Here is a 16624-nt window from a genome sequence, read left to right as displayed (position 1 = left end):
TTTGTTGCTGATATTCAAGATTTATAAAAGATACTTTCAGCCTATAGATATATTAGGGTCTAAAATTTTTTTGCCATGTTCATAGCTAATCCAATTATAGGCCATTTTCTAAATATATATAACATTTGCCACTGTAATCCCAGGAAGCATTAAACAAAATAAGAATATTTTTAATGCTGACTCTTGCGATCCAAAAGTAAAGATCGCCAGGATAATGATAAGTCAAATTTAATGCGAACAAAGATCCATTGTTTGTCATTCGTAGCGTTAAGTACTCTTTGCATATCAATGACAATCCGTCTTCCTTCCGTTATTTCGGTGACATCTCGAAACAAGGAAGGAGCCGTTCAGCCGAAGACGAATAAATATAAATTTAATGCAATTTTATTAAACAGCAACATTAATTTGAAATTAACCAAATTCTAAATATTCTATGAAACTAATATTAACGGTAATGGTTGTTGGTAATATTCGCATTTGTTTTTATTTAAGTCAATAATAATAATAATTTATGATTTCAAATACTATTTATAAAAAAAATATATACATGAATATTAAAAAAAATATATATTTTAGTTCTGTATTAATATACACGAATATTTATAATATTGATATTATTATAAAAAAATTCCAATGTCCAGAAAGTATATAAAATCAAATATACATAAATAAGGCTTTCACTTTAGATAAAAAAAATAATAATAGATAAATATTAATATAAAAGAATTAAAATCGATCCAAATATATTGAATGTCACGAGGTTATTGGGTCTATCGCATTATTAAAAATGAACAATGACATTAGTTCTTAAGATGAACAGTAAGATAACTGTGACGTTAGTGAGCAGTGATTGACCTGGTTTAAATATGTTGATAGGAATAAAGCAATTGTTTTAAGCATCTTAATATAAAATGCGTATATATATATATATATATATATATACATATATGGCAGACCCTGGCTAATGCTGGGATAAATTGCCAGGAAGATATATATATATATATATATATATATATATATATACGCACACTACTGTACTATTGTACTGAAATGTAAATGTCAAGTAATTAATAAAAATGTATCCAATAAATAAAATATCTATTACAAACACCACCTGACTCGTTTTAAAACGACGCTTAAACTCACAAACGTGTTTTAATATGAACAGTGGGTCAACAAGATTTTTAAATATTTGTTTTCTCTCACGAATAAAATTTTTATTTACGTTAAAAGTTTTCGAACACAAAGCTTTCATCGATGAATATTTTAATATCATTATTGCTTTATATTCTATTTTTTGACAAGATACCTATATATAATTTTGACGTTTTTTTTTTGTTTAAATGAAGTAATAAGAAGTATTGTTGTCTGATGAATCTATATATTTGTATATTTGTATATCTGTATATCTGTATATCTGTATATCTGTATATCTGTATATCTGTATATCTCTATATCTCTATATCTCTATATCTCTATATCTCTATATATCTGTAAATTATTGTGACATGTTTCAATCATTAGTGATATATGTATCCAAAATCAGCAAACGGAGATTTTGAAACGGAAATTTTTATATCAGGGGGCAATAAATAGCCTTAATATCAAAATTTACTTCCAAACTAATATTACAAGTGTTACATAGATTAAATTCAAAGCCTATTTTACACCTAACAAACGTCTACACTCTACACCATAGCATCTTAGATTAAAATGATTTTACAAGTTTTTAACGTTTAAAAATAAAAAAAAATTGACATATCAATAAAATATTAACATTCTCATGTAGTATTTCACTACCACTATTAAAGATTACCACAAAGATAAAAATATTATTTGTTACAATAAGAAGTATTGAGCACATTTCTATACTTAAGACTCTAACTATAACACCCTTCAAACATGCAAATAAATGTCAGTTATTTCGCTAAAACATCAATAGATTTGATAAAAGTACTTTATAAGTATATAAAATATGTCTGTATAAAATAATAATGTGTGTCCGTAGTTAAAACTCATTAATATAATAGGAATAAATTAAATTATTGTAAATAATTTTATTGTAACCTTATTATTATATGGTTATTAAAGATAAGCAGTGAGACAGTGGCGCTTCGTTACTTTGCATACAGGTTTTTGAACCGTTACCTGACCACCACTTTATCGATAAAGGTATTTTTCGGGATTGTCTCCAGTCCTTTATCAATCACTGATATACAGGGGGTTTATTTTATATTATAATAAAAAGGACCTATTTTATATATCTTATTAAGTTATTTGTCTAAGGATGTAAGCTTTTTTTAAATCATAAATATGTAAAATTGTAAATAGTTTTATTATTAATAAAAACTTCGATCGTGAACGTCAAATTTACTAAAAAAAAGTTAAATTTCAGATAGAAATTTGTATTTGATATTTAAATTATATTTAAAACCGCAAAATATCTGAGCATTATAAAAAAAATATATATTTTCTTTCTGTTAAACTTTGTGAGTATGTTTGAAATTTTAATGCTTATCAACGTTTTTCTAATATTTCTGAACGAAGTTCGGTAAAATTTTACCCCCAATGAAGGTAACGTGTAAAACACAAACTACGTAAATTATTTTATTACGCCATAGTAATCGAGTCCTCACGCGAAGCCGGGAATACAATATTATTAGAAAAACTTGAGTAGTACAATTTAAACGACACATTGTAGGGAATTTTGTAATATGGTAAAAACCATTTTGTTTGTTATAGTCTAGTTATAAAGGATTAAGGATAGCAATCGTCGTGTGAAGAACTCATTAAATTCTTAAAGATAAGATAAGGGAAGTGTTCCACTGTGGGAGTCGAGGAGATTTTGCAATACCTTTTATAAGTATATCATTTTCCACCTGCGTGTTGTCGTGATAATGTTTAATCTTATGGTTATAAAACAATGAACATAAATCGCTTGTTATTACTTGACTTCATGAGCCTAATAAATAGTTTAATTAATATAAACGTAATTACATATATTAATTTGTTAGTTAAAGCGTAATTTATTAGATCTCAATTATGAAGAGCAATAACGATGTCAAATATTCATAACATGAAATAATGTTCAAACAACAAAATAACCCACAATCCAAGCACCCTTTGCATATCAAGTGTGCGCACGCGCATATAACCGCGGTGCAGTGCGGTTCGGACGCAATCGCACGCACGCCGCGGCACAGACACACGTGAGTATTGGCGGATTTTATATATGATTTAAATAACATGTGATAGTGTTTCTAACACAGTATATTCCCGTATTTACGTAAGTATATTTATTAAATTTTAATTTAATATTTACAACCAATATAGTTCTGTTTATTGCGGGAAATACTTTAATTTTGGTAATTAGTATATTTAGACAAAAAAATAGCTGATTCTCAAAAGATCTACTTCATTATCATTGATATGTCAAGGTTTTTAGTTAATTGGTTGGAATATTGAATAGTTGAAAATCACGATAAACCACTTCTAAAATATTAATTAAAGCAAAAAAAAAAAATTATCATCTGATGATTAATTAAATTATGTTATTCACAAAACGGAGATATTCGTCCAATACATTCTTAACATCTCGTCTTATGAACGCAATATGTAAATATTTTGACAACTTTAATAAACAGTAAACATAGTCGGCAATAGTGGCGCTCTACGCAGATGATATACATTTTTTTCATTCTGTATATTCTCTAAAATATATAATTTATATTAATGATATCTAAGATTTTCGCGACTTTTATTCATTTAAATGAAACTAATATTTTTCGGCAATCGTGATCACGGTTGCTGAAAAGTAACCGAAACGTCGGGAGTATGTAGTTTTTTAAAATAATAAAATCCGCGTAGTATATCCGAAAATTATTAGTTTCATTTAAATAATTTATATTAGATTTTTCATCAACACGAAAAGACATTTCGGGATAAAATCATTATTTTACTCATTATTTACATTGCTTTAAAACTAAAGCTGATAAATAACAAACAGAGTAAGTCTGGAAGTATTTAATATGTAGATTGCTACCCTCAAAGTAACGCGGCGCGCAGTACGCCCTCCACGTCAGAAATATTAATTGGAGACATTACTTAGGTAATACGATACGGCGGTAATATATTACCGTTTTAATATAGATTCCATGGGACATTCATTCATGATAATTGCACCGTTCATTTTATTTGTTTTATATGTAATATTCGAGCTTCCCACTCGTTTAATGCGATCAAATTGTTTTAAATCTTTTGTGACTCTTCGAAATTTATTCAATTTGCTTTCTCTTATTTTCGCTAAAGTTCGTCCAAATTCTCGTTTATTTAATATAAAATATATGGTAATTAAAACATTTATGTTAGTAAGACAATATTAATGTGTTACTATTTCGCTATTAATAAATTTCTTTTAGTAAAATGTCATATATATTATAAAAGTAAATCAGTTAACAAAGATGTCTTCTTCGTCATCCGAAGGACTCTCTCAAATCCAATAATCTTTACTCGACAAAGGTTTTACTTTCGGGCGCTAACCTCCGCCACAAAGGATCACAAGTGAGCTCATACATTTGTATTCCAAAGACATCAAACCTTCGACTACTAAATCATTTGAATCCTTATACGACGACAATCATATTTACAGTAGGACATTTCATCAACACATTAAAACTCCTTTTAATCATATAAATGGTGTTATTATTAGTTTCTTTCATACCATTTCTACGTCTATTCTTTCCGTCTCGCACATCTATTTATTATAACATAAAAATAATATTGTTTTCCTCCTCCTGTATTACATTTTTTTTGTTCTCTTCTGGGAAATTAGGACGTCGTGTCTAAATAATTTTATTTTATCAAATAATGTTCTATCCGGAGCTGTGTGGACGAAATTTAGTATTTTAAAAACAATATGATTCTAAACTTCTGTCTCTTATCTGGTCGAGTCAAAGAAAGCATTGAATGTTTCATTTTATAGATGCTTGAGCGTGCTCACCAGAATATAGATTTTGTTAGCGAAGTATGACGCGTTTGCAGTGACAATGACCCAGCGAATAAATTTATATAAAAATAATCCAATTATACGTATGCTTCCCGTAAATTTTCTCCGGCAGCTTTTGCGTAGCTTAGATTGAATACGTTAAAAAAGTTATATTAATTAATTATGAACACATGATTAAAAATCTTCCAAAAAAAAAAAAATTTGCCAGTTGTTTCGCTGTTAACATATAGATATAAATATGTATATGCTCTGTTTTTCTAATATTATAATGTTATAAAAATGTTTTTCTATAAATGTTTTATAAAAACAACTTATAAAGGTCACAATCTAAATATGAGTTTTTATCTTGCAACTACCCATCATCAGGTCAGTTTGTCGCTACTACATGATACGTTAATTTAATATTAAAAACGAATGAACTGTCAGTCTTGAGTTCATAATGCCAACGCTTGCTAAGTGTACAGGTAACAAACAGACAGCATTTTGTCGTATAAGAATAGATATTAGTAAAAGGTTAATAGAAACTACAGCCTGGAATGTCATCGGTAAATAAAGCTGCCAGCGTCTTCACATGGCATTTCCAATAAGGCTTTGTTTTGTTATATTATTTTACGTCACGTTATACATAATACAATTAACCTTTTTTTTTATAATACTTTATATTGTATGCTCAAATAAAATTAGCTGATGAACCGTGTGATGTAAAAAGGTTTATACGACCAAGTAGGTATGCCATTATAAGAAACTTGATCCGTTGATTTGATTTTAAAATCCATTACTATCATTTATTCAGTTAATTTAAACTTTCTGTTTTGAAATTAAAGTTTATCATAGTTTTTCGGTTCTAGGCAATGAACCTGTCTAGACGAGATGCAAGCTAGACTTTTAAAAATCGTCCTGAATAAATACAACTTATTAAATATACGATTTTTTAACGGCTGTTTCAGGATAAACAAGAGCGGGGTTGGCGGTTATTCGTATAAATTTGAATTGTTAATTGAATTTAATTTTATTTACTTTGTATTCTATTTGTGAAACAGTGTTTTACTCTTGTGATTGGATTTAAGTTATTAGGTTCTGTTATGAAGCATGTCAATGCAATAATTTATTGTGTACTACTATTAATAAATAAAATTAAATTTTGCCTCTTTATTTTTTTTGTTCGCTTATGATAGTTTTATGATTGAAATGTTAAAGAAGGAAGAAAATATTAGAAGGAAAATAATATATTCTTATGTATTTATTTATAATGTTTATTTATCTAACCGTTACTTCAGTTTTTTATACGTGAATATTTTAAAATCACAGAGTTTATCAATCGGCCACATTAACTAACTGGTGTCATATATAGCTAATACAAGCGTATACATGCGGTTTTGATCAAGAGATTCGTTTTGACAATATTTTTAATACGTTTGTACAACGCGCAACAAGAAGACTACAAAGTTATAAAAATATATATCAATTGAAATACGTGATTTATATATATGAAAAGATATTGTTATGATAAATAATTCTTACTCTAGTTAAACTTAACGTTTCGTCTATTAAGAGAACAATTACTTACTTATATAGTTGTAATGTTTAAAATAGTAAATACGGTATTTAGAACGGGTCAGTGGGCGTTTAGAAGTGGAGCTAACATCCGTTATACGAACATGTCATTTGAGATCAACGTCTGACATGCTTACACTAAAGATATTGTAATACCTCGCAAGTTATTACAAGCTGTACTTCTGTGTATAATAAACTTATAATTTAATGAATCATAGATTAACAAACATAAATACTGATTACCGGATTGACTTTAAAACGGTATGTTGATAAATTTAAAATAATATATTTGAAGCCTTTGTTATTTTTGTTTATATTAAAATTTTACCAAAAACCAAAATAAAATATTTCAAGATATACTGACTATTTAAAAATGACTGAAAGTAACATTTAATGATTATATTTATATCAATAATAATAAAAAAATTGCAATTGGTAATTCAATTTGTAACGACCTCCATTTTGGGAAAGCCATATCTATTTTTTTGTAAACTGAAGGTGTCAACTTATTCTCATATTGACTGATAACTTAAAATTTCATCGGAAGGTCCAAAATTAGGTTGGAGAAAATTTTCGGGATCAATATTATTATAAGGAGAAGAACAAAATGAGCCAAAAATGCTAATTATGTCGAAATACTATACGTTCTTGTAATTAAAGTTTAAAAAAAGATTTCAAGTACTTTTTTTTTCAGTAATGTATCAAAGAAAATGTACACGTTTCTTTAAGATGGCGTTAAAAATATAATTACTGAAAAATTTTTTTTGCCTAATATTCAATCCGCTGTACTATTTTGTGTGTAATGTGGTTTGTAAAAATATTTATATTTTCCTCCTTATGCTTCTAGCATTGCTTAAACTAATAGTTGTATAGTTTCTATAATAAAGGTCTCAATTGTATTGTTTACCATTTCAAGTATAACCGTCTGAATTGCTCTATTGAAAATCAAACAAAGCTATTGTTTGTAGCAATGTATATTTCGTATAGGCTTTCGATTTTCGATTGTTTCTCTCGGTTCCTAGTAAAAATGTTTCTAAATTCTTCAAAAGTCATCACAGCCACCAAATATTTCCATTAAAAGAATTAATAACAAAAATCTCTATAATACAGTGCATTCGACTTTCTCGAAATCTTCAAGACATAATCGGTATTTAAGATATTTACAGTACCCTGATATAGCGATAGTTGTATTGATTATTTAAGTCTAATATATTACTTTTTTGCAGGTCAGAATGCGAGTGCTACTATTCACGTTGGCCGTCCTGGCTGTTTTCACAGCAGTTAAATGTAAGTTATCTATATTAAAAAAAAAACAACATAAATTATCATCAATAATAATAATAATAAATACATCGGTATTCAAATTACAGCGGACAGCAAAGCGCGTGTAGTATGCTATTTCAGCAATTGGGCGGTGTACCGACCAGGTATTGGACGTTATGGAATCGAAGATATCCCAGTCCACATGTGCACCCACCTTATATACTCATTTATAGGAGTCACTAAGAAATCTAACGAAGTACTCGTCATTGACCCTGAGGTAATATTTTTAGACAATTTTCAAAAGGAAACTTAAGAAAAATACTTGTTGGATAAAATCCAAAGAATACGGGATACAATTTCTTTAAATGAGAATTCTAAAAGAGTTTTTACAGATGTACATAACAAAGAAGTATTATTGCAAACTATAAAGTTTGTTCGTGAGCAAGTTATGTCTGAATTGGAATGCAGTTCAGAAGATTTGTCGTGAGATAGAAATTAATTGTAACAGTGCTTCAAGAATTCCATGAAATGTATGTAACAAGAGATATGTGACAGTAATAAATTAGAGTATAACTTACCGCCTGTCATATAATAATGCAGTTAACTGTTAGTTGTAATGGAGTTAGTTTAAAGCTATCACATTTTCAGTTACATGCAGTAATGATTTACTTAACGGTTGCTTTTAACTTTGGACGTATTTCAAACCTACCGATTTCGTTAAATTGGCTTTATACTACAAAATCTACGTTTATGTAACTTATTTTTTTCTACACGTAGAAGTGTAGAACTTTAATTATAACTCTAGGAAAATGTACCCAGGAATGTTTTAAGATAATTTGGTATTAGTAATTTTATATGAATAAAACTACAAGATAATGTTTAAGGGATTTTGTTTTGTATGTCTGCAATAGCTCTTTTGGTAAGAGTGAAGTTTAGTTAAAACGAATCTAGTATGTTCCATGTATGTGTTTTAGAATATCTTTATGAAGTAGGTTAATTTAATGAGTATATATGTTGTATATTTTTCAGTTGGATATCGATAAAAATGGTTTCCGTAATTTCACGTCATTAAAGAAATCTAATCCAGACGTTAAGTTCATGGTGGCCGTGGGTGGCTGGGCGGAAGGTGGTTCCAAGTACTCCCACATGGTTGCTCAGAAAACCTCTAGAATGACATTTGTTAGGAGCGTCGTCGGTGAGACTTGTCTTGCATTACAATTAGTTTTAATCAATATATATACTAACCGACTTTATTATTAAATTGATCGAAGTAAAATATAATATATAAGTAGTTTATATTATATTTATTTTAATATAAAAATATTTTCTAGTTAAAACAAACAAGATAGAGGTATTTTCTTTGCTCTCGTGTACAAAAAGTTAAGATTCTTGTAAGTTAAATGCCTGATTTAATAGTACGTATTAATTTTAACTACGGGCCAGAGATGTTTTGTCGGAAGTACAGTTGGCTTAAGAGGCAGTACGTGTAGTGACTCGGAAATGGTGTAATGGGGTTCCGCATGCCTGAGTTACGTGCCAGGTTTATGTGTTGATGTCTAAAATGATCTCTACTTAACTGTTAATGTAGAATACTCGAACATATATTTGATAGGACGAAAAAATTTAAAATGTTTCATTAAATAATATTTTTAAAAATATGTACGCGGTATTCCTCTTTTGTATGATAATGTAACAATATGAGGCTTGTATATGCCACAGATAAGTTATATTAAAAAAATCGGACTTATAAAACTCAAATCGATTGTTAAAATCTCGGATAAATGACCTTTGTAGAAAATAAAATATGTAGGATATTACGAAGGCAGTGAAGTATGTGATTAAAATAATACCTAAAATTTGCAAGAGGACGTGACTGGGATCAAAGAATTTTATATTCCCTATGTACCGCTGCTATTGAACGTAAATGTCATTTTATCAAATAAAACGACAACTATTTACATATAAATTCATATGAATTCTCAGTCTTTATTTGTTGAAAGTTTTTTTCACCTCTTTTATTACGAATTTAATAGTAAGTATGTATTGTGCAATCATTTGCTCTTTATCCATTACACAGCCTGAACAAGGTGATGTTATTCTCAATTTCTTCGTGTCTATGGAATTGTAGCGACGGAAATAGACTAGTCTTACAATTTTTAAATAGATTTGCTATTCTATCCACACGGTAATCTAAGAAAAACCTAAAACAACATTATTAATTTCCTAGGGATGTTGTCCATACGTCTTGCTTTATCTATAGACCTTAAATCAATATTTTAGTTTATTTCATTTATCATTATACGTTAAGGATACTGAATTATCTAATTTACTGATTATAATCAAAGTTGGTCAATTTAAATCAAACATAAACAAAATTAAATCTTGAAGAAAGATGAACAAAATTCAGAAGTTGCCTCTGTATTACACAAAAAAGAAACTCAACATTTTACTAACGTACCTATCTCTTACTTCCGATTGAATATACGTAAACGTTCTTAACATTTCTTATTTATTAAATTAAAATATGATTGATATGTATATATGTACATATAAAATTTGATACATAACAGAAATAATATAGCATATATTATTTTCAGATTTCTTGAAGAAATATGACTTTGATGGCCTTGATCTCGACTGGGAGTATCCCGGGGCAGCCGACCGTGGTGGTTCATTCTCAGACAAAGACCGCTTCTTGTTTTTGGTACAGGAATTGAGGAGAGCCTTCATCAGAGCTGGCAAGGGTTGGGAACTGACTGCTGCTGTTCCACTCGCAAACTTCAGACTCATGGAAGGTTATCATGTACCGGACTTGTGCCAGTAAGGGTTATATTTATTTGCCAATTAATATAAGCCGTGCAAAATAAATGGTTACGATCTTTTAAAATTTCTGCAGATGTTTGACGTAAATTTGTAGTAAGAATATTCATAAAACATTAAGTAAATGTAACTTAACATCATAATAACTCGTGGGTTAAACAAAATTTAAATAATTCGTATTCATCACTAACTGTACGCGAGAAAAGCTGTTGAAACTGACAGTAATTAATTATAAAGTAAACATTAGTTCAAAAGCTTAAATATAATGAACTAATCTTCCGTATAACACAACGGACCTGGGCATAAAATGATATTACTGAGAACGGATCCCAAACTAATCCAAAATTCCAGAATTTGTGAGAATAGCCGTTGTTACATTTACTTTTACGTGTCCGGAATACTTTTATTGAAACGTTTTGTAAAGTTTATTTTCTGTTTTAGCAAAATTTAATCATTGTATTGTATCAAAGTGAGATTTTAAATCCTATTTAATAAAGCTTGCGGTCTCTACTTTCAAATAAATTTATATTAAACTTGCACTAAATTGTTGTTTCAAAATTAATGGACGAGTTCTTTTGTTGTTAAATGTGTGAGGTTAAATATATTAGTGATGTTATTAATGTGAGACAATTTAATGTTAGAAAACTGTACATATGTTCTTTGTGCATTTGTGTTTAAATCACAAATTGGTTTTTATTTTATCTTTATATAAATTTACTTTAAATTCTTTATGTAAAGGAGTGTACTGTCCACAGTACTTTTTGTTGTATTTGTCAGAATAAGATAAAAAAAACACTGAGAAACCTTTGATTTTAGGGAATTGGACGCTATACATGTAATGTCCTACGATTTGCGTGGGAATTGGGCCGGCTTCGCAGATGTGCACTCGCCTTTATACAAGCGTCCACATGACCAGTGGGCGTATGAAAAACTTAATGTTGTAAGTTGATTGTAACCAAACAAATATAAGAATGAATAAAAGCAATTAAATTAAATCGCTAAAAAGAATTGTAAAAAGAATTGTTAGACCGTTTTTATATCAGCTTTGTATATGTTTGGAAAAAAAACTACGATAATATTAAAAACTATTCTTCTTTTAGAACGATGGTCTTAATCTATGGGAAGAGAAGGGCTGTCCATCTAACAAATTGGTAGTAGGAATCCCCTTCTACGGTCGCTCTTTCACGTTGTCCGCTGGGAACAATAACTACGGTCTGGGAACATACATCAACAAGGAAGCTGGAGGTGGCAACCCTGCACCATATACGAACGCCACTGGATTCTGGTCGTATTATGAGGTAGGAATTATGCTTTATTATGTCTTTGTATGGAAGTGAAGTTATCTTTGTCGTATGTTTAAAAACACACTAATTCTATTAAATTTATTTTTTCATTATTTTAAATCAACATAGCGCTTAAAGCATTTTGAGTCATATGTGAATATGCAAAGATAATATTTCTAAATCCAGAATTAAAAAAAATACTTTGAGGAATTTTTTTAAATATACCTTTAGTAGACCGGAATTCTTTGAAGTCTAGCCGCATAGACTTATATTCCTTATAAAAAAGTTTTTAATAATTTCAATAACTTTCCGATGGTCACGTTTGTAGCATCTTCTCGAGTTTTTCCATGCCTAAGAATTCTCATTAAACTAAAATCTACAAGTTTTTCTTCGTCCCCAGTTTTAAAAGAAATAAATAGGCGAGAACTAAGTATTGTAAGACAGAAATAAAATGTAATTATTATATAAAGTATTGCTTTTACAAACAGAAGTGCTAGAAAACTATTGTGTCTTTTTATCCACGAATCTTTTTGTTTGTGAACCTTTGTCGAAAATAATTGTGGCTTATAAAAGAAAAAAAAATACAAATAATGGAACAGCTGTGTTTTTATTGAATCAAAGAAAATGTTTCCATAGAATTTGATTAATGGATTTCTGATTGAGATATAAAACTAATTAATAAAAATACAAAGCGAGTGATTTTCACTTATATTATTTTGTAGATTTGTATGGATGTGGACAAGCCAGGTTCAGGGTGGACCAAGAAATGGGATGACCATGGAAAATGTCCCTACGCCTATAAAGGAACCCAATGGGTTGGTTATGAGGACCCTGAGAGTGTGGAGATTAAGATGAAGTGGATTAAAGAAAAAGGCTACTTGGGAGCCATGACTTGGGCCATCGATATGGATGACTTCAGAGGAATCTGTGGCGAAAAGAATCCGTTGATGAACTTGCTGTACAAATATATGAAATCGTACAGTGTACCGCCTCCGCGTACTGGAAACACCACACCTACTGTGAGTATATATAGATTAATTGCTACTATACTAAGATTAATTGTTACTATACTAAGAAAATGTCACTGAAAATAAAGTAATTAAGAATTTATAAGTAAACCAATGTTAAAAGCAACCGCTAAAATATATCTCAAGATGAAAATTGGAAAGTTTCGAGAGATACAGTGCAGTTTGAAAGTTAGCTTCAATATTGCTCTAAAATTCTCGTACTCCGGCCGTAATGACTAAGTCTAAAAGAGTCTTAGAAACTCAGGCTATTGACGTTACGTTTAGTACTAACTTTTATATTTTTTTAAAATGAAACTAATATTTTTTTATACAACGCAATATAGACAATGTTCATCATTTCGTATTTAATACAAAGCTGTGTATTAGTATTTAGAATATTCGCAAAAGAAGTGACTTAAGTGATAAATTTATTGTAATATACGTTATGAAGAATTAGATTTTATGTGATATTAACTATTTTAAAGAAAAAAATATCTTATTTTCGCTTCTCTTAAGCCATTTTCAAGAGTCTTTTTAAACGTTATAAGCTCAGTGACAGAGTTCGATTTATAGTTCCTTATTCGCCATTATTCTTCTATTTCCATTTATCGAGTGGCCATTAAAATTCCGTAGACGTCATTCCCTGAAGATGGTGCAAGTCCATTGTGAAGAGGTCAATTGTTGGCATTTAACGTTATTTTTCCAAATACCTTAAAAATATTATTCTTGATTGCGCCTATTAACTTTTAATAGCAATACTCCATAGACTAAATAAAGAATATTTAAAATGTAAAGGAGCTTTGAAAGATAAATTCAATTTTTCAGCCTGAATGGGCAAGACCGCCTTCCACCCCATCCGATGCTTCTGAAGGCGCTCCCATCCCCACAACGACCCCAGCCGCCACGCAGGCCCCCACAAAGAAACCATCTGTCACAAGTACTACAAAGAAGCCGTTGACTACAACCACACAGGCTTCAAACTCCGGCGATGAGTCAGAGTTACCAGATAGACCCAGTGACGTAGAGCAACCAGTGGTATGTACCTAATTATAAAACAATATTTTGTAGTTTCAGTTCTCTTCAGTAATACTTTTTTATTCTTGAGTATTACTTTTACAGAGTCATTGTCAATAATATAGCTGTTAAATTTAAATATAAAAGTATTTATATTATAATATTAATTAACAAATATAAAAAATATATATTTTTTATAGGAGAACGAGATAGACAACCCTGAAATATGCAGCTCCCAGGATGACTACGTCCCTGACAGGAAGCATTGCGATAAGGTAACATTATCATTGAGTTATTGTTTCTTTTAAAATTTCTCATTCTTTCATTTGATGTATATTATTCTTTTGTCGGATGTTAAAAGGCTGGTTTCGCTGAAAAATGTATTTCGTCCTTTGTAAAAGTTTCTGCGAAATCATCTTTTGTTTTTGTTCGTATCTGGGTGGATGCTCTGTTTGTTAGAGTTTAATAACGAATTGAATAGTCTTTTGGTTGTAATAAGCCTTTGAATATAGCAATATTAAATGGTGTTATACCATATCTGCAGACGTAGTAAAATATCATTAGTGCACTAAGCCAATTTACCGCCAGATGGCATCACATCTTTATTACTCAATTAGATTGCTATAAAGCAGGCTTACCGCCAACCGAAGCAATTTAAGTAGGTGACTATCGTTATTTAAGAAGACATTACTTACAGTTACATTTATCACCTGAAAAAAAGCTCTTTGATTAAACCTCACCTGAAAAACTTTTTATAACACGCAATAAAAATATCTTCTTTTTATTTTGTCAAGCTTAAGGTTGGATTACGATGTTTTTATTTATATGGAAAACATTTTAGTCAACCGATTAAAACGGTATCCTGTAAGTTTAGTGAAGAAAAATATCATTAGATTTTGGAGACTGTGTAATTAATTCTCTTTACAGTTAACTGTACTAAATATATTTTGATAGTTATGCTCTCTCTTTTTCTCTCGCTCTCTCTCTCTCTCTATCTATCTATATATATCGACAGAATTATACTACGCATAAATTAATTTAAGTGTACGATGTGCAATATGAAGTTTACTAAGGATTCTTATTGAAAATATATATCATTGGTAACCTCATAGATAATGTACGTGTATGAAATATAACTGATTTAAATAAAAGAGTTTAATATAATGCCCGATACATAAATCAACCCGTCAGACGCGGTTTCGCCAGCGAAGCACTGAGAACTAGCCATGAAGTGTGATGGATTATACCGCTAGTCAATTTTAAAAATACTTTACTACGATATATTAACGGCGAAGAAAAAATATGCATTACTAAAATGATGACTATTATTATATATTTATACGTAAGAATTTTGCAAATAAAAGCCAATGAATTTCAGGTATTTCATTATAACTAAGAAATCGTTATGAGCGTACTTTTTTTTTCAGTACTGGAGATGCGTTAACGGCCAAGGAGTACAATTCACGTGCCAGCCAGGTACCGTATTCAATTTCAATCTGAATGTCTGCGACTGGCCCGGGAACGCTGACCGCGACGAATGCCTTTAGACCTTCGACGTTTGAACTCGGATTAAAATAACATGACTGTAATTAACATTTTCCCGCCATTTTTAACCGCTAAAGCGTACGACGGTAGCGAAATATTATTAACTATAAATTCTTACAAAAAACCATTTGTAGTAATGTCGTTAAAAGAATTTCAAATATTTCTACAATTCTTTATTTAACTTATGTATTTTAAGCGTTAAAATTTCCTTTTCTATCCTGAGACGGGATCGTGGAATACAATCACAAAACTTAATGACAATATTCTCGTAGACTTACGTAATTTCGTGCATTTTTATAATCTAAGATTTAAATTGGTTAACCAAATTTTATGTAAATAGAGTGAATCTAAAACAATTTCTGTCAGACGTCACCGATAATGTTGGATGGCTCAGAATACACGAGTTATATTAGAACAGCTGGCGGAGTAACATGTCTATCACCGGCCTTATCACAGCGTTCATTAATAAGATCACATGTGTACACGGGTTCATCGCCTCGACAAGATTGATTGAAATTGTTTTACATAAGAAATCTAACATAAGAATACTCAATAAGAGCACTGCCTTTATCATATTAATTGGTTTTAAATTGCTCAATTTATATTAAGCTAAATATAGTATTAAGAATGGCCTGGATGTTTCCAAGTAAAGTGAGTAATGTAATTTTTAACAGACAGTCATTTATTGGCTAGAGAATTTAAGTTGATTTTCCAACGTTAGCTGGAAATAGACCGTAGCTTTCCATTTTATTTATTTATTTTGCTGATTGAAGCTAATAAAGTTATGGTGATGTTTTATCGGCGTTTTAATTATTTGTCCGTCCTTTAACATAAACTTTGTTATCTGTTAACGGAAACTCAATTAACGATTGATTTGTACGAAGACCTGTCGCAATATTTATTTAATTTATACTAATTAAACAAAACCTCAATTCGTTTTAATAAATGTAATAAAATATAAAAAATATATTTTGTCAAATTATTATTGATTAATATATAAAATTATTCACAGCCAATGAATTCTGTCACTTAATTTATGGTTTTATAAATAATGCTCCGAATTTTTAGTCTGCATTCAAATATTTTAAGCCGTAATATTAAACTGTTGAGTTTGATTTCCACCGTCACAATAT

At 29.7% G+C, this 16624-nt stretch overlaps 1 protein-coding gene across 1 annotated transcript; it reads left to right on the top strand.

Annotated features, from left to right (window-relative positions):
- Nucleotides 1-3122: 3122 nt before the first annotated feature.
- On the top strand, nucleotides 3123-16287 carry LOC116774056 (endochitinase). The gene is made up of 11 exons (XM_032666682.2): nucleotides 3123-3209; nucleotides 7786-7846; nucleotides 7930-8099; nucleotides 8852-9017; nucleotides 10420-10642; nucleotides 11459-11582; nucleotides 11743-11940; nucleotides 12648-12944; nucleotides 13758-13967; nucleotides 14147-14221; nucleotides 15374-16287. The coding sequence occupies exons 2-11, from the start codon at nucleotides 7792-7794 to the stop codon at nucleotides 15491-15493; spliced, it is 1638 nt and encodes a 545-aa protein (XP_032522573.2). The 5' UTR covers nucleotides 3123-3209; nucleotides 7786-7791; the 3' UTR covers nucleotides 15494-16287.
- The last annotated feature ends 337 nt before the right edge of the window (nucleotides 16288-16624 follow it).

Source organism: Danaus plexippus, chromosome 20, assembly GCF_018135715.1.
Source record: "Danaus plexippus chromosome 20, MEX_DaPlex, whole genome shotgun sequence".
Taxonomy (NCBI): domain Eukaryota; kingdom Metazoa; phylum Arthropoda; class Insecta; order Lepidoptera; family Nymphalidae; genus Danaus; species Danaus plexippus.
Note: the sequence above shows the minus strand (reverse complement) of the source record. Positions and strands in the feature narration are given on the sequence as shown.